The sequence below is a fragment of the Corella eumyota genome, chromosome 7 (genome assembly GCF_963082875.1).
Source record: "Corella eumyota chromosome 7, kaCorEumy4.1, whole genome shotgun sequence".
NCBI classification, from domain to species: Eukaryota; Metazoa; Chordata; class Ascidiacea; order Phlebobranchia; family Corellidae; genus Corella; species Corella eumyota.
Genome location: NC_137496.1, coordinates 251,720 through 279,048, shown reverse-complemented (window position 1 = coordinate 279,048; position 27,329 = coordinate 251,720). Strand labels below are relative to the sequence as shown.

The 27,329-nt window shown below is 29.6% G+C and overlaps 5 protein-coding genes and 1 long non-coding RNA gene across 6 annotated transcripts; 4 read left to right on the top strand and 2 right to left on the bottom strand.

Annotated features, from left to right (window-relative positions):
• Nucleotides 1–146: 146 nt before the first annotated feature.
• LOC145759112 (uncharacterized) lies at nt 147–1,891 on the top strand. Its single transcript, XM_082572865.1, has 2 exons — nt 147–843; nt 1,459–1,891. The coding sequence occupies exon 1, from the start codon at nt 291–293 to the stop codon at nt 807–809; it is 519 nt and encodes a 172-aa protein (XP_082428991.1). The 5' UTR covers nt 147–290; the 3' UTR covers nt 810–843; nt 1,459–1,891.
• A 983-nt stretch (nt 1,892–2,874) lies between these two features.
• LOC145758932 (uncharacterized) lies at nt 2,875–5,415 on the bottom strand. Its single transcript, XM_082572625.1, has 9 exons — nt 5,323–5,415; nt 5,006–5,150; nt 4,733–4,842; nt 4,444–4,636; nt 4,322–4,378; nt 4,160–4,248; nt 3,751–3,905; nt 3,391–3,549; nt 2,875–3,295 (listed from the first exon to the last, which is right to left on the bottom strand). Exons 1-9 carry the CDS (start codon nt 5,384–5,386, stop codon nt 3,143–3,145), a joined length of 1,125 nt encoding a protein of 374 aa, XP_082428751.1. The 5' UTR covers nt 5,387–5,415; the 3' UTR covers nt 2,875–3,142.
• Nucleotides 5,416–9,736: 4,321 nt separating this feature from the next.
• On the top strand, nt 9,737–10,415 carry LOC145759534 (uncharacterized). The gene is made up of 2 exons (XM_082573376.1): nt 9,737–9,820; nt 9,966–10,415. The coding sequence occupies exons 1-2, from the start codon at nt 9,782–9,784 to the stop codon at nt 10,413–10,415; spliced, it is 489 nt and encodes a 162-aa protein (XP_082429502.1). The 5' UTR covers nt 9,737–9,781.
• An 875-nt stretch (nt 10,416–11,290) lies between these two features.
• On the top strand, nt 11,291–18,292 carry LOC145758933 (monoacylglycerol lipase ABHD2-like). The gene is made up of 8 exons (XM_082572626.1): nt 11,291–11,430; nt 11,665–11,764; nt 12,012–12,113; nt 12,276–12,443; nt 12,723–12,906; nt 13,565–13,651; nt 13,877–13,969; nt 14,127–18,292. Exons 1-8 carry the CDS (start codon nt 11,314–11,316, stop codon nt 14,140–14,142), a joined length of 867 nt encoding a protein of 288 aa, XP_082428752.1. The 5' UTR covers nt 11,291–11,313; the 3' UTR covers nt 14,143–18,292.
• Nucleotides 14,592–15,483, bottom strand: LOC145758934 (uncharacterized). The gene is made up of 4 exons (XR_014286506.1): nt 15,407–15,483; nt 15,090–15,234; nt 14,817–14,925; nt 14,592–14,720 (listed from the first exon to the last, which is right to left on the bottom strand). It is a non-coding gene; the product is annotated as an uncharacterized LOC145758934 (long non-coding RNA).
• Nucleotides 18,293–21,352: 3,060 nt separating the features above from the next.
• LOC145759357 (monoacylglycerol lipase ABHD2-like) lies at nt 21,353–25,931 on the top strand. Its single transcript, XM_082573167.1, has 10 exons — nt 21,353–21,492; nt 21,727–21,826; nt 22,074–22,175; nt 22,338–22,505; nt 22,787–22,970; nt 23,629–23,715; nt 23,942–24,034; nt 24,338–24,407; nt 24,479–24,563; nt 24,635–25,931. The coding sequence occupies exons 1-10, from the start codon at nt 21,376–21,378 to the stop codon at nt 24,817–24,819; spliced, it is 1,191 nt and encodes a 396-aa protein (XP_082429293.1). The 5' UTR covers nt 21,353–21,375; the 3' UTR covers nt 24,820–25,931.
• The last annotated feature ends 1,398 nt before the right edge of the window (nt 25,932–27,329 follow it).

Genomic DNA, 27,329 nt, shown 5'->3' with positions numbered 1-27,329 from the left:
ATATTTGTTCGTGTTAGTAAGTTGTGAATCACAGTGTTTGTTTATTATTTAATTAATCATAATTAAGTTTAAACTAGTTGTAAACATATTTGTTGTTATATTAAGAGGTTGTTGCAGGGATTTTTATCAGGTTTTGGTTGGAGTATAAAACAGTTAAAATGTTTAGATGATATTTTAGTTAACAGAATTATAAAAGAAAGCATTTAACTTAATTAATTCCCTGCAAAAAATCTTAAATTTTATTAAAAATTGACTTTTTAGAATCTTATTTAAACCAAAAATACTCCACCATGCGGTTATGTTGCTTCAACCGTAAAGGTGACCTCACAAAGTGCATCCCGATCTACGCCATCGGAGCGATCTTCCTCATTATCGGAGTTCCGCTCATGATCGCAGGGATCATCGGAGGATTCAACTTCTCCGACTTCATCGGTTACGTTGGAGGAGCTTGCATCTTCTTTGGAATCATGTTTTGGTTCCTCTGGCACATGATCACCATCCCCAACACTAAGAGCGCAAAGGAGCTCTTCTCCGAGAACGAGGAGGTTCCGCACAATTCCGATATTCCGCCCGATGCCGCTATTCCGCCAAAGACCGGCTATTCAAACCTTGGATACGAACGCGAATGCATTCTGCCCGGGAACGATGACGTCATAATAGACTCTGATAACTCGTCTGACGTTATAGCTTATGACGTTATCGATCCGAACTTGAACAATAGCAACAATAGGTCGTACGTCAACGAAGCGTTTGTTGGTGACGTCAGCATTTCGACGATTTCTATGACAGAGGAAAATAATGTCACGTGATCAAGCGGAAAATAAAATGATTTTTTTCAATCAGGTAAAGTTTTCTAGAATTTAAATCTATTGTGACGTAAGTGGTAAAATCGGGTTGTCTTATTGTTCTACTTTAACACAACACAACCCAAGGTTGTGACGTCATAAGCACAATTGTAAAAACAATCCACGGAAGTAAATGTTTTCGTTGAGAATTTTTGTAAATGGAATCATTTAAAACTAATTGTTGGTTTAAAGTCGAGTTTGTTGGTTTAATTGGAGCTCATTTAAACCTCATTTAAACCTGATTATATCTTAAACATTTCTCAAGAAGTAGAAGTTTCGCGAATAATTTTGTGTAATTTAAAATGTTAAAAGTTTTAACATTTGAACATTCAGAGGTTTAAGATTACCACGTAGTTGAATAATATCAAACATAAATATTCTAGAAATAACATGTTAAAGGTGACGTCATTTTTCGGTTTAAACATTTTTGTAATTTCACGATTTTTTGTTTTTTTTTGACTTTTTAACTTAAGGTTATAATAAAGTTAAAATTTACATATTTGATTATTTTATTGCTTAATTTTTGCAGAAGATTTGATTTAATTACGTCTGGATAATTAATAATTTACATTTAATTACCATCGTTAATTAATATTTTTTAATTTTTTTGCAGAATAATATGACGTCACTACAAAAGTAAAAGATCATATTTCGAGAGAGTTTAAAGAAGAAGGGAAATAAATTTCAAGAAAAAGGAAATCCTCATCACCAAAACATTTTCCTAAACTGAGGGAATATTTATTTCTTTACAGAGAAATTTTTTAATTTTTTATCACAAATTTTCAGAATTTTAAACAATTTAAATTTTTAATTTATAAAGAATAATATTTTTGTTTTTATTTTTAAAAGTTCTTTATTTTTTCTTTGTTTTTTTTGCACTATTTTACTGTTTTTTCTTTTTTCTTTTCAAGTTTCATTTTTTAGTCGAATATTGCGTGAAATGACGTCAGGAATGACGTCATGTGTATTGTTTTTATGCAAATTAACTTTTATACTGCAATGTGTAACGTTTTTGCAAGCTTAATTAATAAATATTTTGCATACGAAAACAATTAATGTAATCAAATTTTAATTACGTTATAAATAAAACTTTTAATCCAATTAAAAATAGAAATTAATAAAAAATTAAATTAAATATAAACAATTTGGAAACTCTCAATTATCAATATTTAAGCACGTGACTTAACCACGTGGTGTTGTTTAGATGACATGTTCTAATAGTAAACAAACCTGTTTAGATTTGATTAAAATACTAATTAAAGTTTATTTATTTAGTAAAACAGTTAGCTTAATATTAGGTTGAGTGTTTGGTCTTAAATTTTATATTTCTGGCGGCTTTTAGACGGTTAGATGAACAGACAGACGTACAGACGGAAAGTAACAATAAGTGGCAAAAAACGAAATCAACTGCGAATTTCATCAAGATCACCATCAGGTTAAAAACACAGGTGGGCACATTAACCGAGAAAGTAACTTCGTTAAGTGGTAATTCGTTACACAATACATTAACTTCGTTAACGTTTTTTAATTAAATTAAATTGACTGTAAGGTAACCCTTTTTTTTTAAAAAAAACAATAGTTTTTCACTTAATTGATATTTTAACTAAGCGAACTTAAGTTTAAAAGACATTTTTAAAACTGAAAGAATGCCCAAATAACAGGGGTCAGATGGTAGTTACATACATTGTTTCAAAAATTAAAACGATTAAACCCGATAAACAGCAAAATTAAACAAATACATCCCTTTAATACGATTTACGTGTAATTAAATTATCGGACTTAATTTAACGTAAGCACAATTTACCGGAAGTTAACAGGTCCGTTAACGATTTTTAAAGTTAACTTAAAAGTTAAATTTTAACAAAAAATTTAACTTCGTTATTTAACGATTAACAGTTTATTGGTTTAGTGCCCACCTTTGGTTACCAATACAAAAAAACTCTAAATTTTTGGGTTGGTTCCGGTAGTAGTTTTAAATTTGTAAAAAAGGACACTGTACTAACAAAGGTCTGAAGATATTTATGTTTTTTATATTTTTTATTTTATTAATAGAAAGCTAAAATAACAAAAGCACACAAAGTTATCAACATAATTGCAAGATTATAAGTATAGCAGCATAACACATTTTAAAAGCACATTTCTAGGATTTTCTGCAAAACAGGCAATTTATTAGCATAGGTGGATATACAAAAACATAACGAAAAAAAACTTTTGATTATTATTAATGCGCATTTAACATTATATGGGATTGAATGTTTCAATTTAGTATTAGGATTAATTAAAGTATTACATCATATTTAAAAATCCAAGCAAGGTTTATAAAGTTCAACTCTTAGGACGATATTTTTGTTCCATTCTGTCGGAATAATTCTGATTTTTCTGGCAGAGAAACTGGCATCATCGAAAATGTTTTTCTGCACCGTCCCAGCATCAGAGTTGCCTTGAAATTCCTAAAAAGGGGGTTGCCAATAAATTTCAGGTAAATTTGAAAATTAATTCCAAAGATAAAGTTTTAAAAAAGTTAAATATTTAAACTTTAAATTACTTTGTGTTTTCCATTAACATCTTTGTATTTCCAAAACTGCCCTCCAGTGTGCGAACTCGAATATTCGATTCGATATTTCTTGACATAGTTGTTGGAGAAAAGATACGAGGTCCCTTGTGTTGCGATCGCTTTCAAGATGATTTCTCGACCAAGATCAATCTAAAAAATCATTTTAATATCAAACTTATTTTACCTAATGTGGAAAGGTCAACTTCACAACCTAAACATAGAGTAACATTTATCACCCAGTCCTGAGTTTAGGTTTTTTGCATTGCAGAAGTTTCTACCATTTATAGCATCTCGCTCAAGACGTCTATTCTACAACTGTTAAATGCTTCAACCAAAACCTGATATTTTTACCTCCAAAAATTGTTTATCATCCGCCCTGTTTGCCATCCAAGCTGAGTCTCCGTTCAATCGAGCGTTGTAAGGGTAATACGTCCAATAATATGTACTCGCTGTGAAATCTCGATCCGGAATACGGCCACTCGCTATTCCTATTGGCTTATCACAACCTGAGTTTGTGATGTCACAGTTAATTTATTTTAGGTAAGAATAATAAGTTTTAATAGGTTTAAAAATGTTTAAGTTGTACACATTTTATTCAACATTGGTTGTTGTGTTTTTAGTGGTCTTGCTGATTAACAAGTAATGGACGTCCTGGGTTTGATTCTTCTCGAAAACTGAATTGTTGATTTGCCAAAATGAGGAACAGATATTACCTCCAGATCAGCAAAAACTTATATTACATCCTGAAACTAAAACTTACCCTGATGTGAAATCGTGGGTCGGGTGAATGGAAGAAATGGGGCAGCAGTTGTGGTTGTCGTCCGGGTTGTTGTTGGGCGAGTTCGGGGTCTTAGATAAAGTAAAACATTTTAGGTAAAAGTAAGTCCATTGATTTGTATTATGTTAGAAACATTGTTGTTACCTTGTCCTAGGTGCTCTGGTTGTTGTTGCTCTGGTGGTATATCTTGTGGTGGTTGTCCTAAACATAAAGTTTTAATTAAACAAAAATAACAAAAAAACTTTTTAAAACAAAATTCCCCAAACCTTCTTGGAATAATTCTGATTGGTTTTCGTGTCGCCACGACAACTACAGGTCGTGGTCGTCTTGTAGGTGGTCTTGGTCGTCGAGTTGGTGGTCGATATGGTGTTGTTGGTGGTCTGGTTGGTCTTTGGTATGGTCTTGTTGGTCTTCGATATGGTGTTGTTGGTCTTTGAGATGTAGTTCGTGTTGGTTGAACTAAAAACAAAAAATGGTTAAATTTTAACCAGATTCGTGTTAACTTAAAACATTTGAAGGTTCGGGTTATTTTCACATTTTTGTCACAACCTTTACCTTGTCGTACTAAGTAGTAAAAGTCATAACTTCTGTTCCTTCGAAGATGAGGTTTATTTCTTGCTCTTAAAACTTCTCCCCCGTTTGCACGACCGTAACAATTATGAGATCTGGAAAATTGTTTTCATTTATGTTTAAAACGTTTCACATAATTATATTTTGTTGTGTGAGTGACTTCTTGATAATGTGTAGTGTATATTGAAAGTGTTTTCACCCATTAAAAATACATGAGTCACAGGAATGTAGAAATTTGCCCCCTAAAATTAAGCAAACCTTTTATGAAACTCAAAAGAGTTGCAGCGCCCTCTCTGGTTTAAACATTTTAGTGCACACTCGTCGGTAGTTGTGCTGCGGAGCTTAAATGTAGAGTGTGCCCAAACCATCGAGTTTCTTTCAACCCGGAAATAACGAAGTGCATCTAAAGTTAAACGAAAATTCATGTTTTTCTTACTTTAACAATGTATTTGTTAATAAAAAATGTCGGTTTTAGATACAAATTTACAACAAAAACCTTAATTTTGGCCTTTTTTGGGGGAATTTTTTATCTTTGCAATATTTTAAATTTGTGATAAGAAATATTTTTCGTTTACCTTGTCGTCTTTGTGAAGCCACTTGCTGAACTAAAACTAAACAAAATATTAACAACAACTTCATTCTTGATTTGCTTATATCTAAAAATAGTTTCAATCGTTATATTCCAAGTAAGAGCTTTCGCACTCTAAAGTATTCGTTATACAAATCTACTCTTACTAACTAAACACTAAACAGGTCTTGTCACATTTCTACAACTTGTGTGAAAAAGTGGAGATTAGTTTACAGCCACCCGACTTCCTTTTTAAATTAAAATCACGTTTTTTTCCCGGCATGGAGATGATTGAAATCGTAATATATCAAACTAAGACGAAACCTCGCACGAAAAGGTCAAAACGTTTGACTTTAGACTTTTACAACCTAGCTAACTAATTGAATTATTGCGTTTCATTTGTTAACAACTTTCCTATAAACTAAACTGTTATAAAATCGTGTTTTTATTGCACTTTTAACAAGCAACATTATCTATTCTCGTAAATAGTTTTGTACTAATTGAAATTTCACGGCGATAAGTTGGGTTTGAAACGTGTTAAATCTCTTATAATTGTTTGTTTATAAAGTTTAACAATAACAAATCAACGTTGTTACTTTTAAAATTTTTAACTCTATTTTTTGCTACTTTGTGAGCAAAGTCTGCGGTTTCAACTAAAATTCTCAAATTTTTAAAATCTTAAAAACTGGTTTCCTCAGAAAAACTGAATTTGCGAAAATGTTAAACCCGAGTCACCCACAAACTGTCACGTGATATTGGTGGTTAGGGGTGAGTGATTTTGTGGTGAAACTTGGCTTACAAAAGTTACCCAAGCGGTAAAATCTGCAATTCCTTCTACAACGTTGAAAAATTTTAAATCTACTAAATAACTTTCGTGTTACATTTCCTATCTTGAACTTTTCTAGTATTTTTTTTTGCTACTTTTTGTTGGTTTGAGGTTTGCAACTTTTCTTCTGATTTTTTTGTCATGTTTCAAATCATAATTATTCGTTCTAAACGACTTAAATTTAAATCCTTATTTAAAAACGCTGGCGGCATTTTCTCCTAACATCTGTTACGTCATAATTGCAGCACTTTAACTGGAACAACTTAAACATCTTAAATTTAAACATCTGGGTTCTTTTAATTAAAATTTAAAACGACAACATTTTGCTAAGAAAATTTTAATAATTAATTTCCAGTTTATTATGAACCTCTTATCTGTTTAACTACGTCATAAGCGACTAAATTACGTCATAAGAACGCGAACAACCTTGTTTCAACTTTTGCTCTCACTAAAATTTCGAGTTCCATTTTTTTTTAAAACGCGCTTTGTTACGTCACATGTACGCAAATATGACGTCATCTTTTAACAGTTTGATCCAAAGTGGCCTAGTTAACATCAAAAGGTTTTCGCACGAATCGGTGAATAACAAATTTAGGTTGAAGGAGAAAATCGTTTTGCCAAAGAATTTAGTTTTCCAAACTTTGACAAACAAATCTCAGAGATTAAAACATGGTGGGAATATGAAATTGACCACAACCTTGTCTTCCATTTTTGTTTGTTAATGCTTGAAAGTGTTGTCGTTCAAGTTCCTTCAAACAACCAATTTAAACTTAATTGGTGAAAGTTTTATACGAACTTAGGGAATCTCCCAACAAGAAGATTATTATCTTGCCAATTATGCGGCCTTCTTCAAATAAAATAGTTTTGCTGTATAATATTTAAACAAACGTTCAGAATAACTCTTAGAGAATGACATGTTTAAAGTGTATTTGATATTTTTAGTATAAGGAAAAAATAAAGTTTATTTTTATGCAGCATTAAATCAAAGTCACAGTTTTAATTTTTTCTTAATTTTGTTGCTAAAAAGCAGAATTTAATTCTTCAAACTGATTTTTGATGAAAATGATCTTTCAAGTTATCCATTGTTGTTGTGCGGTTCTAAATTTTCTGGTTTCACTTCTTAAAAGAAACCCTGGAATTGTTGATTTTTACGCTATTTTTTTTTCATTTGTGGATCTAATATTCCGTATGAATGATGCTTACATCGGTGCCAATCTCTTTTTTGCATTGACCGGAAGTTATTGTTCGATTGTCTCTATGATAAGGTTTGGCGACAAAAGCATTGACACTGAATATTGTGCTTTATTTTGCGGATTTTCTTTGCTTCATTTGCTTATAAAGATTAGGAATAAAACTTCTTTTTTTGGCGAATAATTTAGTACAAAAGGTAATCATTTTTCCCACATTAATTATTGTAAATATCACCAAATTTTTCTGTTGCTGCAAATGTAAGATAAACATAGACTTTCTTTAGCAAAAAACAATGGTAATAAAAAAGCTTGGGCATTTTATTTGTGTGTTTTATTAATTTATAGTAGAACAAAACAAGTCAACCTTAATTAGTGAATTAAAAAAAGTTGCATTTTAGCAAAAACACAAATTCATTTCTGTGTTTATCTGATAACGTTAACCAAATATTAAAAATACTTGAATAACAAAGCCTTAAAATTTCACAATTGGTGCGGTTACATTCGTGTGTGTTTTAGCTTAAACTTTTGTTCAGTCAAATACTGGCTTTGTATACCTTTTATGTTTTGGTAATATAATCGTGAGATGCTTTTATTTTTTTATTGAGAATCCTATACATAAATTTAAAATTAGTGTAGTTCTTTTTATAAGATTCTTTACATGTTGTTTAGTTTACAAAGCACAATTGTTTGATACTTATTTAAAATAGGGTAGAAGATTGAGATAGAGTTGTTTTTTAAATGATATTTTGGTTAATAGCATCTTTCATACGTTTTTCATCTTCATATTATGCATTGTAATGTTGTCGTTATGATGTTCGTTCAAACGCCAACTTTAAAATCAATTATCTATTTTTAACCCGTCACGGTATCTACCTACAAGAAGTAACGTTTCTTTTTCTTGCTGTTAACTACGTACATGCTCGATATAATATTAACATTTATGTATTGTCAGCTAAAACTTTTTTTATGCTGTTAAGTTTAAATCACAAGATTGTATGTGGTGTATTTAGTATAGGAAAAAGAGTTTTAATATAGTTTTGATTTTACTTCATTATTAGCTGTATAGTTTTTAAAACTTTAGATTGTGCGGTTAACTTTTTATTAAATTGGTTTATAAAAAAGATTTTAAATTACTTATTTAAAAGATTTTAAAAAAATGTCACCAGTAGATCTTTCATCCAATTTTGAACAAGATAGTTTGGATGTGTTGAAAGTACAGAAAATACTTCTCTTAGTTCACTTTGGTTACTTCTGTGTTTGGGGCTATCGTAGGCTAAAGGGAAAAAAGAAACAGTTTAAATTTGAAGGATATGATGTTATCGTAACTATCTTTAATGTGATTGCTCGTTATTTTCACAGTCAGAAATGGATCAATCTAATTTTTACATGCCTTGGTAGCCATTGTTCACTTTTTGCATTAATACAGTGGGGCGAAGATTGTTTAGATTTTGAACATAAACAAATACATTTGTGTATTTCATTATTTCATGGAATAGCAAAAATTTCTCTGTTATGCTATGACTGTTATTGTAAAAACAAAAGAAACTTGTGATTAGAAATAGTTTAGTTTATTTTTTCTTACAATAATTTGGATGGAAACTTTTTTGTATAAGACGTACATTGCATTTATTTTTAGCCATCACGTCACCTTAACCAAATAAAAACGTTTCCGGGTAGGCCTCCTGTTATTTATTTTGTTAACTACTAGCATAAAATAAAAGTTTAAAATAGAATAATTATTTAGTTGGAAAAATCGTTTGTGGCTCAAGGATGCTAAACAAGAACGCAATCTTCTTTTTGCAATATTTACCGGAAGTCAATGTTCTATTTTATCATAATTTTTGTGTATGGCAATGATAGCACTGGCTCTAACCTGTGCCTTGCATTAAATGCATATTTTTGTACTGCATTTATTGTATTTCACATTATGTAAATATAACCGAGATTTATTTTTTGCTGTGAAGTAAATGTAATTAAGCACTGCAAACTTTGGCTAAACTAAGCAAAAAACATTAAGCACGTTAGTGGTATTCCAAGCGGAATTTGTTTTAAAGATTTTTCTTTTTTATCAAATTAACTCAATATTTGAGAAACACAACAACGCCTTTTATGCTGATCCGAAATATAACATCACTTGTACCATGTATTGTCCCTGTATTGTTTGCTTTTTTTGTTCCATAGACTTTTCCTTTTATTTTTTTTTATTTATACAATAAGTCAAATAAGGTTATTGTTTTTAATAAATTTCCCTAAAGGAAAATAATTTTCTTTTGTGTCACGTGACCTTAAAAAATTAATGTTTCTTGGTCCTTTAATTGTTGTAGTTAAAAGTATAGACAAGTTGAAAGTTGCTTTTTTGCAAATTCGGTTGATCTTTAAACTTAAATTATTTATTATCAGGAATAAAATTTAATAAAATATAAGAATAATTGAAAGTTATATTGAATAACATGGAGTTACAACTACTTTGTAAACTTTACAACTACTTTGTAAGTTTGTTGTTGTTTAATTAAGTTTTATTTGTTGGTATTGATCTATAAAAGAAGTTGCTTTAATTGAGACTGTTTGTTCGTAACTTTGTTTTGCAAATGTAAAACATAAAAAAAATCATTTTGCTAAAAAACGAATTTTTAGGGTAACTATTGCTTTTTCAGTCAAGCAATGTTATCAAATTCATCAACATCCGAAACAGTAGAAGAAATCCAACCAGAGAAGCACATAGACTGTCTAATACTTTTCATTCTCTACTTTATATACTGTATTTTAATATCATGCAAAACGAGAAAATGGAGTTGCTGCGTTGAAACTATTATAAATGCACTTGATATATGTTTTCATTACTTTTTAAAAACTTCCACTCACTCCACTTTATATGAAAATCAAGTAAAAGAATACTCTCATGCTATTTCTGCAATTTATGGAAGCCAAATGTCGACAGTGTCAATACTAATGGGTCCTGGGAATACAGTCGGTATTTCCATTTCGGTTTTTCTATGGCAGTTACTTATTTTATTGATTAAGTTAAGTTATGCTTGCAAAAGTATAATAAACTGCAACGACAGAAAATACTCAGAGTTTTACTGAAGCTTGTTTAAGTAGATTTGATCTTTAAACATTGTAGTTTTTCGTATAATTGTAAATAATTTAAGTAGTTGACTATATTCATTGTAGTGCAAATAAAACTAAGTTTTGCATAACTTTAATGTGTTTTATATTAATGTCTTGGCGCTCGTGTAATTTACTTTTATTGTTTTTAGTTTTAAACAGCAATAACTTAATTTATTTACCAAAAAAAGTAATAAAAAAAAACTTTAAAAAAAGACTTTTCAAGTATTTTTATGGCATAGGACGTATAACAGTCACAACGTTTGTTGTCAAAATTAGTGAAAAATTTTTTTAATTTTTAAAAATAAATTTTCCGATTTTTTTGAACCAGAAATCGTCTAAAGTGATAAATATAATAACGCAGTCACTCTCAATATATTAAAAATAGGTTAAGGGATAATTAATTGATCTGATTATTAATACAGTAAAACTGTAGGAGCTCTATTGGTGTCGTCCGCTGGTTTAAACGGAAGTCAGGAAGTACTAAAATAAATGCAAAAAGGTCGAAATGTTTCCGCATTTTATAAACTTAGCGGACGACGTTAACAGTGCTCCAAACTGTAACGGAATACAGGAATAAGGCTTTTAAATTTAGTTTTGTAATCTGCAGATCGGGGATAACTTTAAAACGATGTGTCATGAACTTACATCAGAGTATAGTTTGTTTATATTTATGACGTCACAATTAAGTTAGAGGCTAGTGACGTCACGTAAACGTGGGTTAGGTGTTTATAAATTAAAATTTTTGGAAAACAACAATTATTTAAAGTAATTGAAATAATTAAATTGTAATTAAAAAAGATTTTAGGACGTGCCAGCAGCAGGAATTGAACTTGAGACTTTTTTGTTTGTACAGGTTTAGGTCATATTACACAAAATGATATTTGCACTTATAAATTTGAGTCTTTTGTGCGTTTTAATCGTTAAATTCTTTAAACTTTTCGAAGAATCCTCAACTCCTAAAGTCTACCATACAGATTCTAAATTTATTAAGGTAATTAGAAATTATTAACTACATACACATATGTATATTAAAATAGTGTCTGTATATTTAGTTGTGTCTATTTTAAACAACAGATTTTAATTTTAAAGTTTTTTTTTTCTATTTTTAAATTTATTTCAATGTTGTTAACCTTTTTTGAATTTAATATTTTATGTGAAAAAATTTACAATTTACTGAATAATATTTTTCTATTACTGTATAAAGTTTGACTAACTTTAACTTTAGAAAGTGATATCGAGATGTCCTTCGTTGTCAAAGATTTACGAACCTCCTTTCTTATGGGGGAAGAGTGGTCACATTCAAACTGCAATCTATGCTAAACAAGGTCAACTTTTCACAATTCTAATTTATAATTGGTGTTAAATTTGCACTGTTGTAAGATATTTTAACTCGGATTTGTGTTACAATAAAAAATTATCAACTATCTGGCAATATTACCAGCTTTTTATTACTATTACAACCATATAACTTGGTCAGGGTAGTTACTTCACAACAAGACTGCATAGTTGGGCATTTTATAATGGGTTTAAATATATATAAATGAAATATTTGTAAAGTTATATTTTGTTTAGGTCGTTTCAATTGTTCAAGACCGGATGGAGTTCGATATTTAAACAAATTGGACGACGGGTCAACGGTTAGTTTTGATGTCTTTGAACCGTACAATAATCAAGGTTTGAAATATTTTTAATTAATTAGTTTGTAAAATATCTAAAATATTGTCAATTTTTATCAAAAACTGGCTTTTCCTAGTTATTGTAAAGGGGCAGTGGGCTTACGAAAATAAAAATGATTATTTTTAACTTTTACTGAGTGTGACAATTATTTTATTTCAGCGACTTGCACATTTTTAATTTGTCCTGGTATTTGCAACTCTTCTGAGAAATGTTACATTCGAACTTTCGTCCAACATTCGATCGAGAATAACTACAGGGTTGCCGTTCTTAACCACATCGGATCACTCGCCAGCGTGAAACTCACCTCACCCAAGATTTTTACTTATGGTGAGTTTTTGGATTTATTTAATTGATGTTAAGATGAGACTGTTAAGAAATCAATTTATTATTGCATGGGTCATAACTTTTTCTTATAACTACTTCACTGTAAAAAAATACTTAATAAGTTTTGGCAAATTTATGATTAAGTAATATAAAATACCTTATATATATATATATATATAACTTTATGTTCATTTTAAATTAATTTAAACTGTTCAAACAAATAAAAGCATGATATCAATAACATTTGTTACAAAACTTTAAAAGTTATGAATAAACTTCCAGGTGACACGAAAGCATTTGAGAGTATGGCAGAATCAATTCACAAGAAATTCACCGACTCCAAGTTCATCTACATAGGTTTCAGTATGGGAGCAAACATAGTGGTCAAATACCTGGGGGAGAATATTAAAAGACAAGAGAACGTATTGTGTGCTGTGAGCTTATGTCAGGGATATAACGCCATCAGGTAAACATTTAAACATTTAGGGATTTTATAAATTATTTATTTTTAACCGTATGCTGTGTCATTGGAATTTTTATTGTTTATTTATAAACATATGTCCTGGTTTAATTAAATGCTTTGTTGTATACCTGAAATATGAGGCCATAAGTACAAAGTTTACAATATATTAATTATTTTAATTACAGAATATAGTAATTAATAACATTTGTAATAATCAACGATACAGTATTTGATTAAATACATGATTTGAAATAAAACAAAGTCATTTACGTTTTAAATATAAATTTTAAATAAAATCACAAAGATTTTATTTAATTTTATGTGAATATAAAACACCAGTCAATAGCCGGCTATACAGTTAGCATTTTAATTGTTGTAATATGGTCGCAACACCCAACTAATATTGGCATTGTTGTAATTTACCTGCACACCACAAACAGCAGTTTTATTTTCCAAGGCTCCGAGTTGAACATACATTGACCAATAAGCTTTATTAGATATATATGACAGTCTATGATGATTTATCCATGATGTTGCCGGATGTTTTGTACATTATTCAGAGTTAATAAATAACATTATGATGTCATAATAAACACCACCAAGTTATGTAATCACTTCTGTATACACGTGTTTTCTAAATTTAAACTTTTTTATTTTCCAGACATTCTGGCTTTATGAACTCAGGTTATGGGAGGTTTTATGATTATATGATGACATTGAACTTTAAGAAAATACTCCGTCCCCATTGGTCAGTTTTTATTTTTAGTTTTTTTAAAAAGTTAAAAAAATTTGGAACTTTAAAAAAGCTTCTTAAAAAAAAAGTTGCTTAAAAAGAGAACTTTAAAAAAACAACCAATACAAAAGCATTAGGTTTTGCAACTTTCGTTTTTCCCAACATTACAGTTGTATTTTTAATTTTATTTTAGTTTGTTAATATTGTTTATGTTATTTTAACAATTTTTCTTGTTTTTAGGAAGGAAATATTTTCGTGCGATGAAACAGATTACGACGAACATCTTGTGAGGGATGCAACTTGTTTGTACCACATTGAGGAAGGATTATTAAGGTTTGTATCTTTAACTTTGTTATGTCACAGTTAATTTGTTTGTTTAACTTTGTGATGTCACAGTTAATTTGTTTCAGGTAAGAATAATAAGTTTTAATAGGTTTAAAAATGTTTAAGTTGTACACATTTCGTTCAATATTGGTTGTTGTGTTTTTAGTGGTCTTGCTGATTAACAAGTAATGGAGGTCCTGGGTTTGATTCTTCTTGAAAACTGAATTGTTGATTTGCCAGAATGAGGAACAGATATTACTTCCAGATCAGCAAAAAGCCACCTGAACCTAAAACTTACCCTGATGTGAAATCGTGGGTCGGGTTAATGGAATAAATGGGGCAGCAGTTGTGGTTGTCGTCCTGGTTGTTGTTGGACGAGTTCGGGGCCTTAGATAAAGTAAAATATTTTAGGTAAAGTAAGTCCATTGAATTGTATTATGTTAGGAACATTGTTGTTACCTTGTCCTAGGTGCTCTGGTGGTGTATCTTGTGGTGGTTGTCCTAAACATAAAATTTTTATTAAACAAAAATAACAAAAAAACTTTTTAAAAACAAAATTCCCCAAACCTTCTTGGAATAATTCTGATTGGTTTTCGTGTCGCCACGACAACTACAGGTCGTGGTCGTCTTGTAGGTGGTCTTGGTCGTCGAGTTGGTGGTCGATATGGTGTTGTTGGTGGTCTGGTTGGTCTTTGGTATGGTCTTGTTGGTCTTCGATATGGTGTTGTTGGTCTTTGAGATGTAGTTCGTGTTGGTTGAACTAAAAACAAAAAATGGTTAAATTTTAACCAGATTCGTGTTAACTTAAAACATTTAAAGGTTCGGGTTATTTTCACATTGTTGTCACAACCCTTACCTTGTCGTACTAAGTAGTAAAAGTCGTAACTTCTGTTTCTTCGAAGATGAGGTTTATTTCTTGCTCTTAAAACTTCTCCCCCGTTTTACGACCGTAACAATTATGAGATCTGGAAAATTGTTTTCATTTATGTTTAAAACGTTTCACATAATTATATTTTGTTGTGTGAGTGACTTCTTGATAAGGTGTAGTGTATATTGAAAATTTTTTTCACCCATTATAACTACATGGGTCACGGGAATGTGAGAATTTACCCCCTAAACTTAAGCGTACCTTTTATGAAACTCAAAAGAGTTGCAGCGCCCTCTCTGGTGTAAACATTTTAGTGCACACTCGTCGGTAGTTGTGCTGCGGAGCTTAAATGTCGAGCGTGTCCAAACCATCGAGTTTCTTTCAACCCGGAAATAACGAAGTGCATCTGAAGTTAAACGAAAAATCATGTTACTCTTACTTCAACAATGTATTTGTTAATATAAAATGTCGGTTTGAGATAGAATTTTACAACAAAAACCTTAATTTTGGCCTTTTTTGGGGGCATTTTGTAGTTTTGCAATATTTTAAATTTGTGATAGGAAATATTTTTCATTTACCTTGTCGTCTTTGTGAAGCCACTTGCTGAACTAAAACTAAACAAAATATTAACAACAACTTCATTCTTGATTTGCTTATATCTAAAAATAATTTTAATCGTTATAATCCAAGTAAAAGAGCTTTCGCATTCTAAAGTATTCGTTATACAAATCTACTCCTACTAACTAAACGGGTCTTGTTACATTTCTACAACTACAACTTGTGTGAAAAAGTCGAGATTAGTTTACAGCCACCCGACTTCCTTTTTAAATTAAAATCACGTTTTTTTCCCGGCATGGAGATGATTGAAATCGTAATATATCAAACTAAGACGAAACCTCGCACGAAAAGGTCAAAACGTTTGACTTTAGACTTTTACAACCTAGCTAACTAATTGAATTATTGCGTTTCATTTGTTAACAACTTTCCTATAAACTAAACTGTTATAAAATCGTGTTTTTATTGCACTTTTAACAAGCAACATTATCTATTCTCGTAAATAGTTTTGTACTAATTGAAATTTCACGGCGATAAGTTGGGTTTGAAACGTGTTAAATCTCTTATAATTGTTTGTTTATAAAGTTTAACAATAACAAATCAACGTCGCTACTTTTAAAATTTTTAACTCTATCTTTTGCTACTTTGTGAGCAAAGTCTGCGGTTTCAACTAAAATTCTCAAATTTTTAAAATCTTAAAAACTGGTTTCCTCAGAAAAACTGAATTTGCGAAAATGTTAAACCCGAGTCACCCACAAACTGTCACGTGATATTGGTGGTTAGGGGTGAGTGATTTTGTGGTGAAACTTGGCTTACAAAAGTTACCCAAGCGGTAAAATCTGCAATTCCTTCTACAACGTTGAAAAATTTTAAATCTACTAAATAACTTTCGTGTTACATTTCCTATCTTGAACTTTTCTAGTATTTTTTTTTGCTACTTTTTGTTGGTTAAAGGTTTGCAACTTTTCTTCTGATTTTTTTGTCATGTTTCAAATCATAATTATTCGTTCTAAACGACTTAAATTTAAATCCTTATTTAAAAACGCTGCCGGCATTTTCTCCTAACATCTGTTACGTCATAATTGCAGCACTTTAACTGGAACAACTTTAACATCTTAAATTTAAACATCTGGGTTCTTTTAATTAAAATTTAAAACGACAACATTTTGCTAAGAAAATTTTAATAATTAATTTCCAGTTTATTATGAACCTCTTATCTGTTTAACTACATCATAAGCGACTAAATTACGTCATAAGAACGCGAACAACCTTGTTTCAACTTTTGCTCTCACTAAAATTTCGAGTTCCATTTTTTTTTTAAACGCGCTTTGTTACGTCACATGTACGCAAATATGACGTCATCTTTTAACAGTTTGATCCAAAGTGGCCTAGTTAACATCAAAAGGTTTTCGCACGAATCGGTGAATAACAAATTTAGGTTGAAGGAGAAAATCGTTTTGCCAAAGAATTTAGTTTTCCAAACTTTGACAAACAAATCTCAGAGATTAAAACATGGTGGGAATATGAAATTGACCACAACCTTGTCTTCCATTTTTGTTTGTTAATGCTTGAAAGTGTTGTCGTTCAAGTTCCTTCAAACAACCAATTTAAACTTAATTGGTGAAAGTTTTATACGAACTTAGGGAATCTCCCAACAAGAAGATTATTATCTTGCCAATTATGCGGCCTTCTTCAAATAAAATAGTTTCGCTGTATAATATTTAAACAAACGTTCAGAATAACTCTTAGAGAATGACATGTTTAAAGTGTATTTCATATTTTTAGTATAAGGAAAAAATAAAGTTTATTTTTATGCAGCATTAAATCAAAGTCACAGTTTTAATTTTTTCTTAATTTTGTTGCCAAAAAGCAGAATTTAATTCTTCAAACTGATTTTTGATGAAAATGATCGTTCAAGTTATCCATCGTTGTTGTGCGGTTCTAAATCTTCTGGTTTCATTTTCAAGTCTCGAAGAAAACCCTGGAATTGTTAATTTTTACGACATTTTTTTTTCATTTGTGGATCTAATATGCCGTATGAATAATGCACACATCGGTGCCAATCTCTTTTTTGCATTGCTGACCGGAAGTTATTGTTCGATTGTCTCTATGATAATCTTTGGCGACAAAAGCATTGACACTGAATATTGTGCTTTATTTTGCGCATTTTCTGTGCTTCATTTGTTTATAAAGATTATGATTAAAACTTCTCATTAGATTTGCTTGCTTTTTTGGCAAATAATTTAGTACAAAAGCTAATCGTATATCTCGCATTAATTATTGTAAATATTACCAAATTTTCCTGTTGCTGTAAGATAAACGTAAACTTTCTTTAGCAAGAAACAATGGTAATAAAAAAGCTTGGACATTTTATTTGTGTGTTTTATTAATTTATAAAAGAACAAAACAAGTCAACCTTAATTAGTGAATTAAAATAAGTTGCATTTTCGCAAAATCACAAATTCATTTCTGTGTTTATCTGATAACGTTAACCAAATATTAAAAATACTTGAATAACAAAGCCTTAAATTTTCACAATTGGTGCGGTTACATTCGTGTGTGTTTCAGCTTAATCTTTTGTTCAGTCAAATACTGGCTTTGTATACCTTTTATGTTTTGGTAATATAATCGTGAGATGCTTTTATTTCTGTATTGAGAATCCTATACATAAATTTAAAATTAGTGTAGTTCTTTTTATAAGATTCTTTACATGTTGTTTAGTTTACAAAGCACAATTGTTTGATACTTATTTAAAATAGGGTAGAAGATTGAGATGGAGTTGTTTTTTAAATGATATTTTGGTTAATAGCATCTTTCATACGTTTTTTCATCTTCATATTATGCATTGTAATGTTGTCGTTATGATGTTCGTTCAAATGCCAACATTAAAATCAATTATCTATTTTTAACCAGTCTCTAACTACAAAAAGAAACATTTTCTTTTCTTGCTGTTAACTACGTACATGCTCGATATAATATTAACATTTATGTATTGTCAGCTAAAACTTTTTTATGCTGTTAAGTTTAAATCACAAGATTGTATGTGGTTTATTTAGTATAGGAAAAAGAGTTTTAATATAGTTTTGATTTTACTTCATTATTAGCTGTATAGTTTTTAAAACTTTAGATTGTGCGGTTAACTTTTTATTAAACTGGTTTATAAAAAAGATTTTAAATTACTTATTTAAAAGATTTAAAAAAAATGCCACCAGCAGATCTTTCATCCAATTTTGAACAAGATAGTTTGGATGTGTTGGAAGTAATACAGATAATACTTCCCTTAGTTCACTTTGTCCACTTCTGTGTTTCGGGCTATCGTGGGCTAAACGGGAAAAAGAAACAGTTTGAACTTGAAGGATATGATGTTATCGTAACTATCTATGATGTGATTGCTCGTTATTTTCACAGTCAGAAATGGATCAATCTAATTTTTACATGCCTTGGTAGCCATTGTTCACTTTTTGCATTAATACAGTGGGGCGAAGATTGTTTAGATTTTGAACATAAACAAAAACATTTGTGTATTTCATTAATTCATGGAATAGCAAAAATTTCTCTGTTATGCTATGACTGTTATTGTAAAAACAAAAGAAACTTGTGATTAGAAATAGTTTAGTTTATTTTTTCTTACAATAATTTGGATGGAAACTTATTTTTAGCCATCACGTCACCTTAACCAAATAAAAACGTTTCCGGGTAGGCCTCCTGTTATTCATTTTGTTAACTACTAGCATAAAATAAAAGTTTAAAATAGAATAATTAATTAGTTGGAAAAATCGTTTGTGGCTCAATGATGCTAAACAAGAACGCAATCTTCTTTTTGCAATATTTACCGGAAGTCAATGTTCTATTTTATCATAATTTTTGTGTATGGCAATGATAGCACTGGCTCTAACCTGTGCCTTGCATTAAATGCATATTTTTGTACTGCATTTATTGTATTTCACATTATGTAAATATAACCGAGATTTATTTTTTGCTGTGAAGTAAATGTAATTAAGCACTGCAAACTTTGGCTAAACTAAGCAAAAAACATTAAGCACGTTAGTGGTATTCCAAGCGGAATTTGTTTTAAAGATTTTTCTTTTTTATCAAATTAACTCAATATTTGAGAAACACAACAACGCCTTTTATGCTGATCCGAAATATAACATCACTTGTACCATGTATTGTCCCTGTATTGTTTGCTTTTTTTGTTCCATAGACTTTTCCTTTTATTTTTTTTTATTTATACAATAAGTCAAATAAGGTTATTGTTTTTAATAAATTTCCCTAAAGGAAAATAATTTTCTTTTGTGTCACGTGACCTTAAAAAATTAATGTTTCTTGGTCCTTTAATTGTTGTAGTTAAAAGTATAGACAAGTTGAAAGTTGCTTTTTTGCAAATTCGGTTGATCTCTAAACTTAAATTATTTATTATCAGGAACAAAATTTAATAAAATATAAGAATAATTGAAAGTTATATTGAATAACATGGAGTTTAACTTTACAACTACTTTGTAAGTTTGTTGTTGTTTAATTAAGTTTTATTTGTTGGTATTGATCTATAAAAGAAGTTGCTTTAATTGAGACTGTTTGTTCGTAACTTTGTTTTGCAAATGTAAAACATAAAAAAAATCATTTTGCTAAAAAACGAATTTTTAGGGTAACTATTGCTTTTTCAGTCAAGCAATGTTATCAAATTCATCAACATCCGAAACAGTAGAAGAAATCCAACCAGAGAAGCACATAGACTGTCTAATACTTTTCATTCTCTACTTTATATACTGTATTTTAATATCATGCAAAACGAGAAAATGGAGTTGCTGCGTTGAAACTATTATAAATGCACTTGATATATGTTTTCATTACTTTTTAAAAACTTCCACTCACTCCACTTTATATGAAAATCAAGTAAAAGAATACTCTCATGCTATTTCTGCAATTTATGGAAGCCAAATGTCGACAGTGTCAATACTAATGGGTCCTGGGAATACAGTCGGTATTTCCATTTCGGTTTTTCTATGGCAGTTACTTATTTTATTGATTAAGTTAAGTTATGCTTGCAAAAGTATAATAAACTGCAACGACAGAAAATACTCAGAGTTTTACTGAAGCTTGTTTAAGTAGATTTGATCTTTAAACATTGTAGTTTTTCGTATAATTGTAAATAATTTAAGTAGTTGACTATATTCATTGTAGTGCAAATAAAACTAAGTTTTGCATAACTTTAATGTGTTTTATATTAATGTCTTAGCGCTCGTGTAATTTACTTTTATTGTTTTTAGTTTTAAACAGCAATAACTTAATTTATTTACCAAAAAAAGTAATAAAAAAAAACTTTAAAAAAAGACTTTTCAAGTATTTTTATGGCATAGGACGTATAACAGTCACAACGTTTGTTGTCAAAATTAGTGAAAAATTTTTTTAATTTTTAAAAATAAATTTTCCGATTTTTTTGAACCAGAAATCGTCTAAAGTGATAAATATAATAACGCAGTCACTCTCAATATATTAAAAATAGGTTAAGGGATAATTAATTGATCTGATTATTAATACAGTAAAACTGTAGGAGCTCTATTGGTGTCGTCCGCTGGTTTAAACGGAAGTCAGGAAGTACTAAAATAAATGCAAAAAGGTCGAAATGTTTCCGCATTTTATAAACTTAGCGGACGACGTTAACAGTGCTCCAAACTGTAACGGAATACAGGAATAAGGCTTTTAAATTTAGTTTTGTAATCTGCAGATCGGGGATAACTTTAAAACGATGTGTCATGAACTTACATCAGAGTATAGTTTGTTTATATTTATGACGTCACAATTAAGTTAGAGGCTAGTGACGTCACGTAAACGTGGGTTAGGTGTTTATAAATTAAAATTTTTGGAAAACAACAATTATTTAAAGTAATTGAAATAATTAAATTGTAATTAAAGAAGATTTTAGGACGTGCCAGCAGCAGGAATTGAACTTGAGACCTTTTTGTTTGTACAGGTTTAGGTCATATTACACAAAATGATATTTGCACTTATAAATTTGAGTCTTTTGTGCGTTTTAATCGTTAAATTCTTTAAACTTTTCGAAGAATCCTCAACTCCTAAAGTCTACCATACAGATTCTAAATTTATTAAGGTAATTAGAAATTATTAACTACATACACATATGTATATTAAAATAGTGTCTGTATATTTAGTTGTGTCTATTTTAAACAACAGATTTTAATTTTAAAGTTTTTTTTTTCTATTTTTAAATTTATTTCAATGTTGTTAACCTTTTTTGAATTTAATATTTTATGTGAAAAAATTTACAATTTACTGAATAATATTTTTCTATGACTGTATAAAGTTTGACTAACTTTAACTTTAGAAAGTGATATCGAGATGTCCTTCGTTGTCAAAGATTTACGAACCTCCTTTCTTATGGGGGAAGAGTGGTCACATTCAAACTGCAATCTATGCTAAACAAGGTCAACTTTTCACAATTCTAATTTATAATTGGTGTTAAATTTGCACTGTTGTAAGATATTTTAACTTGGATTTGTGTTACAATAAAAAATTATCAACTATCTGGCAATATTACCAGCTTTTTATTACTATTACAACCATATAACTTGGTCAGGGTAGTTACTTCACAACAAGACTGCATAGTTGGGCATTTTATAATGGGTTTAAATATATATAAATGAAATATTTGTAAAGTTATATTTTGTTTAGGTCGTTTCAATTGTTCAAGACCGGATGGAGTTCGATATTTAAACAAATTGGACGACGGGTCAACGGTTAGTTTTGATGTCTTTGAACCGTACAATAATCAAGGTTTGAAATATTTTTAATTAATTAGTTTGTAAAATATCTAAAATATTGTCAATTTTTATCAAAAACTGGCTTTTCCTAGTTATTGTAAAGGGGCAGTGGGCTTACGAAAATAAAAATGATTATTTTTAACTTTTACTGAGTGTGACAATTATTTTATTTCAGCGACTTGCACATTTTTAATTTGTCCTGGTATTTGCAACTCTTCTGAGAAATGTTACATTCGAACTTTCGTCCAACATTCGATCGAGAATAACTACAGGGTTGCCGTTCTTAACCACATCGGATCACTCGCCAGCGTGAAACTCACCTCACCCAAGATTTTTACTTATGGTGAGTTTTTGGATTTATTTAATTGATGTTAAGATGAGACTGTTAAGAAATCAATTTATTATTGCATGGGTCATAACTTTTTCTTATAACTACTTCACTGTAAAAAAATACTTAATAAGTTTTGGCAAATTTATGATTAAGTAATATAAAATACCTTATATATATATATATATATATAACTTTATGTTCATTTTAAATTAATTTAAACTGTTCAAACAAATAAAAGCATGATATCAATAACATTTGTTACAAAACTTTAAAAGTTATGAATAAACTTCCAGGTGACACGAAAGCATTTGAGAGTATGGCAGAATCAATTCACAAGAAATTCACCGACTCCAAGTTCATCTACATAGGTTTCAGTATGGGAGCAAACATAGTGGTCAAATACCTGGGGGAGAATATTAAAAGACAAGAGAACGTATTGTGTGCTGTGAGCTTATGTCAGGGATATAACGCCATCAGGTAAACATTTAAACATTTAGGGATTTTATAAATTATTTATTTTTAACCGTATGCTGTGTCATTGGAATTTTTATTGTTTATTTATAAACATATGTCCTGGTTTAATTAAATGCTTTGTTGTATACCTGAAATATGAGGCCATAAGTACAAAGTTTACAATATATTAATTATTTTAATTACAGAATATAGTAATTAATAACATTTGTAATAATCAACGATACAGTATTTGATTAAATACATGATTTGAAATAAAACAAAGTCATTTACGTTTTAAATATAAATTTTAAATAAAATCACAAAGATTTTATTTAATTTTATGTGAATATAAAACACCAGTCAATAGCCGGCTATACAGTTAGCATTTTAATTGTTGTAATATGGTCGCAACACCCAACTAATATTGGCATTGTTGTAATTTACCTGCACACCACAAACAGCAGTTTTATTTTCCAAGGCTCCGAGTTGAACATACATTGACCAATAAGCTTTATTAGATATATATGACAGTCTATGATGATTTATCCATGATGTTGCCGGATGTTTTGTACATTATTCAGAGTTAATAAATAACATTATGATGTCATAATAAACACCACCAAGTTATGTAATCACTTCTGTATACACGTGTTTTCTAAATTTAAACTTTTTTATTTTCCAGACATTCTGGCTTTATGAACTCAGGTTATGGGAGGTTTTATGATTATATGATGACATTGAACTTTAAGAAAATACTCCGTCCCCATTGGTCAGTTTTTATTTTTAGTTTTTTTAAAAAGTTAAAAAAATTTGGAACTTTAAAAAAGCTTCTTAAAAAAAAAGTTGCTTAAAAAGAGAACTTTAAAAAAACAACCAATACAAAAGCATTAGGTTTTGTAACTTTCGTTTTTCCCAACATTACAGTTGTATTTTTAATTTTATTTTAGTTTGTTAATATTGTTTATGTTATTTTTAACAATTTTTCTTGTTTTTAGGAAGGAAATATTTTCGTGCGATGAAACAGATTACGATGAACATCTTGTGAGGGATGCAACTTGTTTGTACCACATTGAGGAAGGATTATTAAGGTTTGTTCCTTTAACTTTGTTACTTATTCTTTATAGTGGATTGCTGTCTTAAAAGTATTTTTGTATTTCCAATGTTATTGTTTTGTCCCCAATATATAATTTATTTTTAGTGTAGACATTAATTTGCAAATTGGTTTTGAAAGTCATAGATAGCACTGTAGTTTATTCATATTACAACATAGGTACAACTAAAATTAACTCAGGATCTATAATCTAATAATTTTAATATCTATGTTTGACCTTACTGTACATTCATGGACAATAAAACATTGCTAGAAATTTAACCTACAATTTAATTTTCAGGAGATTTGAGGGATTTTCAAGCGTGCATCACATGAAACAACATTGCGGCTGTCATGAGGCTATCAATAATGTGAATATTTTGTTTAAACATATTTCCTCACTAAATTGATTTACTCTTAAAACCTGAATTTCAATTTTTAGATAAATATTCCAATTTTGTTGCTAAATGCTGAAGATGATCCGATTATTTCTCCTCTTCTATTTGATGTTCCTTTTAGTTATATTAGTAAGTTGTTTGTATTTTAAAGCTTGGGTTTGATTCCCACCACAGGCACTAATAATTTAAACCTTTTTTAGAGCAAAACCCGAGAGCAATGTTTGTTGTTACGAAGCACGGCGGCCATCTTGGATTCTTTGAGGGAAGATTCTGGAAACCAAACGAGAAAACTTTATTGGAACGATTAGTTCTGGAATATGTTGAATCCGTGGTTCTGGAATCTGAAAAGAAGATGAACAATGGTGATTGGGTATTTTCTAGTTAAGAAAAATTTTAATTTTAAAAATCACTCATATTGGAATTATAGAACTTTGTACTAAAGAACAACATTTTCCGAACTTTAATTTGTACGATTATGTGTTCATCATTGCTGTTTAGAAATTAGGTAATTTTTGTACGAAATGTTTATATGTTTTTTTAAAATAGTACAAATGTATTTATAACCCCATTAACCTGACACCTGTAACCAAAATGATTTGTGAAATTTTTGACATATTTCAAAGTTGCAGTCTTAAGCCTCCTTTGCCTTTATCTTATTACAAGCTTTACTTTTGCTACGTTGCTTATGAAATTACTTTTTTTGGCTTGTTCTAGATTCCCAGCTTAATTGTTTATATTTATGATATATATTATATAACTATTGCCTGTTTTAAACATTTGGCACCTTTTTAAGTTTTGTAAGTTGGAAATATTGCTTAAAATGTTTGGTTAATAATTTTTGGCAGAAGTGTTGTCACCTTAAGACCTATTTTTACTGTTATTCTCCATCAAAATCAAGTATATATTATTGTACTCATTCTTTTCTAGTCAATTTCTTTAGTTAAATTATGCACAAATTGTGTAAATATTTAAAGAAGCCAAACTAATTAAAACTGTGAGGTTTTAGAACTGTTTTCAGGCAATATTACATTTTTAAAATGTTCCTTTGGTAGAAATTTTAATCAATTTTTTATCCTATTTTTTAAAGTTGTTTCGTCCCTGTATTTATATTTACTTTTTGTTTGTAAAAAATTAATTTGCATATTTTTGTAATTGCCTTATTTTTTCTAATTATTTATTTGCCTTGCGGAATATATTAAAACGATTACTTTAAATTATTGTAGAAAATTATTGTCAAGTGTACATAAATGTTTTCACCTTTATTTATAAAAAAGTTGATTTTTTGCTGAAAGTTAATTCATGTGCTGAAAAATTGTCCTTTTTATTTTCGCGCCAAGCACTTAATATTTACAAATACCACAACAACATAGTGTTATCATCTGATCTACTAGCTTGGTGTCTTTTAGCTTTTGTTGAAAATTTGTTTTTATTTTCTCTCATATTTTGTTTAAAGTTCCATTTGTATTGAAATCAGTATTTTTGCTTGAATGAAAACAATCATCGGATCAAGTTTTTTAGTTTTTATACTTGTTGGATTTAAAGTTTTGATTTTAACTTTTTTTATACAGTATCATGCCATAGCCTAAACATAGAGTAACATTTGTTACCAAAATTACTTAAAAAGTAACAACTGTCTTATATAATATGGCTAAATTTTGCTTTTTACGCTAAGTTTGTTTTCTGCAAAAAAAATTAAAAAAGTACAAAAAACGGCTCAAAAAAGGCAAAAAATGTTATTTGCCTATGTCTGCCAGCATATGATCTTACGACGATGACGTCGTGCGTCACGTGACTCGCGACTTTCCCTATTTACAATATTTATCTTCAAATCCCAATATCTCAAAAACTACTTGACCAATTTTTAAAATAATGGTATCCTCGTGCAAGTTGGAAAAATTTCCAATATAATTAAAAAGAAACTCTGCGACCTCACTATCTCTTTAAATAAAATATTTAACAGCTGTTGGCTTAAGGAGTAAAGAAGAAACGTTGATTACAAATACCTGCGCGAGATTTTTCAACACGTGGTCTCGCTCCAACAAAAGCGTGGTTTTGCACTGTAGTAGTTTTACATCAAAAATCCTAAAGAAGGATAGTTTAGAATAGGTAGGCTTGTAACTTATTGTAGTTGTACCAGTTTTATGAATTTATTATACAAAAATATAGCAAATATATAAGTTAGTTATCTAAATTATTTGTTATATTTTAGCAAATGGATTGTTTCTAAATCCACATTAATAATAGTTTGTATGATAAAAAGCTATTCTATGAACAAGGTAATAGATGTATTAAAAGATGCTACAACATGCCAGCAGTGGGAATCAAACCCAGGACCTCATGTATTACTTAAAGACGCTACAACATTTCAGCAATGGGAATCAAACCTAAGACCTCCGGTCTTACTTGAGGATGCTACAACATGTCAGTAGTGGGAATCAAACCTTTAATCTTAGGGTTACTCAAGAATGCAACAACATGGCAGCAGTGAGAATCAAACAAAAGATCTCAAGACATCTGTTTTTTTTACTATTAAAAAGCCATAATTTATTACCATTTTATTAAAATTTTATCAACCGCTACTGGGCGCTATGGGACCACAAACAATAATTTTAATTAATATTTTTTCGAAATTTTACTAACCGCTACCGGGCGCTATGGGACCATAAACAATAATTTTAATTAATATTTTTTCGAAATTTTACTAACCGCTACTGGGCGCTATGGGACCATAAACAATAATTTTAATTAATATTTTTTCGAAATTTTACTAACCGCTACTGGGCGCTATGGGGTCATAAACAATAATTTTAATTAATATTTTTCCAAGTATTTACTTTTTTAAAATGGCGGGAACCGCATTCTTAAATTTTTTAACAATTAAATTTATAATTTTTT

Coding starts and splice junctions, on each gene's coding strand:
- LOC145759112 (XM_082572865.1), top strand. CDS start 291: ATGCGGTTATGTTGCTTCAACCGTAAAGGTGACCTCACAAAGTGCATC.
- LOC145758932 (XM_082572625.1), bottom strand. CDS start 5,386: ATGAAGTTGTTGTTAATATTTTGTTTAGTTTTAGTTCAGCAAGTGGCT. Junction 3,906..4,159: donor ACCCACGATTTCACATCAGG/GTAAGTTTTAGT, acceptor TCACAAACTCAG/GTTGTGATAAGCCAATAGGA. Junction 3,296..3,390: donor ATGTTAATGGAAAACACAAA/GTAATTTAAAGT, acceptor CCCCCTTTTTAG/GAATTTCAAGGCAACTCTGA.
- LOC145759534 (XM_082573376.1), top strand. CDS start 9,782: ATGGAGTTACAACTACTTTGTAAACTTTACAACTACTTT. Junction 9,821..9,965: donor GTAAACTTTACAACTACTTT/GTAAGTTTGTTG, acceptor ACGAATTTTTAG/GGTAACTATTGCTTTTTCAG.
- LOC145758933 (XM_082572626.1), top strand. CDS start 11,314: ATGATATTTGCACTTATAAATTTGAGTCTTTTGTGCGTTTTAATCGTT. Junction 11,765..12,011: donor TGCAATCTATGCTAAACAAG/GTCAACTTTTCA, acceptor TATTTTGTTTAG/GTCGTTTCAATTGTTCAAGA. Junction 12,444..12,722: donor ACCCAAGATTTTTACTTATG/GTGAGTTTTTGG, acceptor ATAAACTTCCAG/GTGACACGAAAGCATTTGAG.
- LOC145759357 (XM_082573167.1), top strand. CDS start 21,376: ATGATATTTGCACTTATAAATTTGAGTCTTTTGTGCGTTTTAATCGTT. Junction 23,716..23,941: donor AAAATACTCCGTCCCCATTG/GTCAGTTTTTAT, acceptor TCTTGTTTTTAG/GAAGGAAATATTTTCGTGCG. Junction 24,408..24,478: donor GTCATGAGGCTATCAATAAT/GTGAATATTTTG, acceptor TTCAATTTTTAG/ATAAATATTCCAATTTTGTT.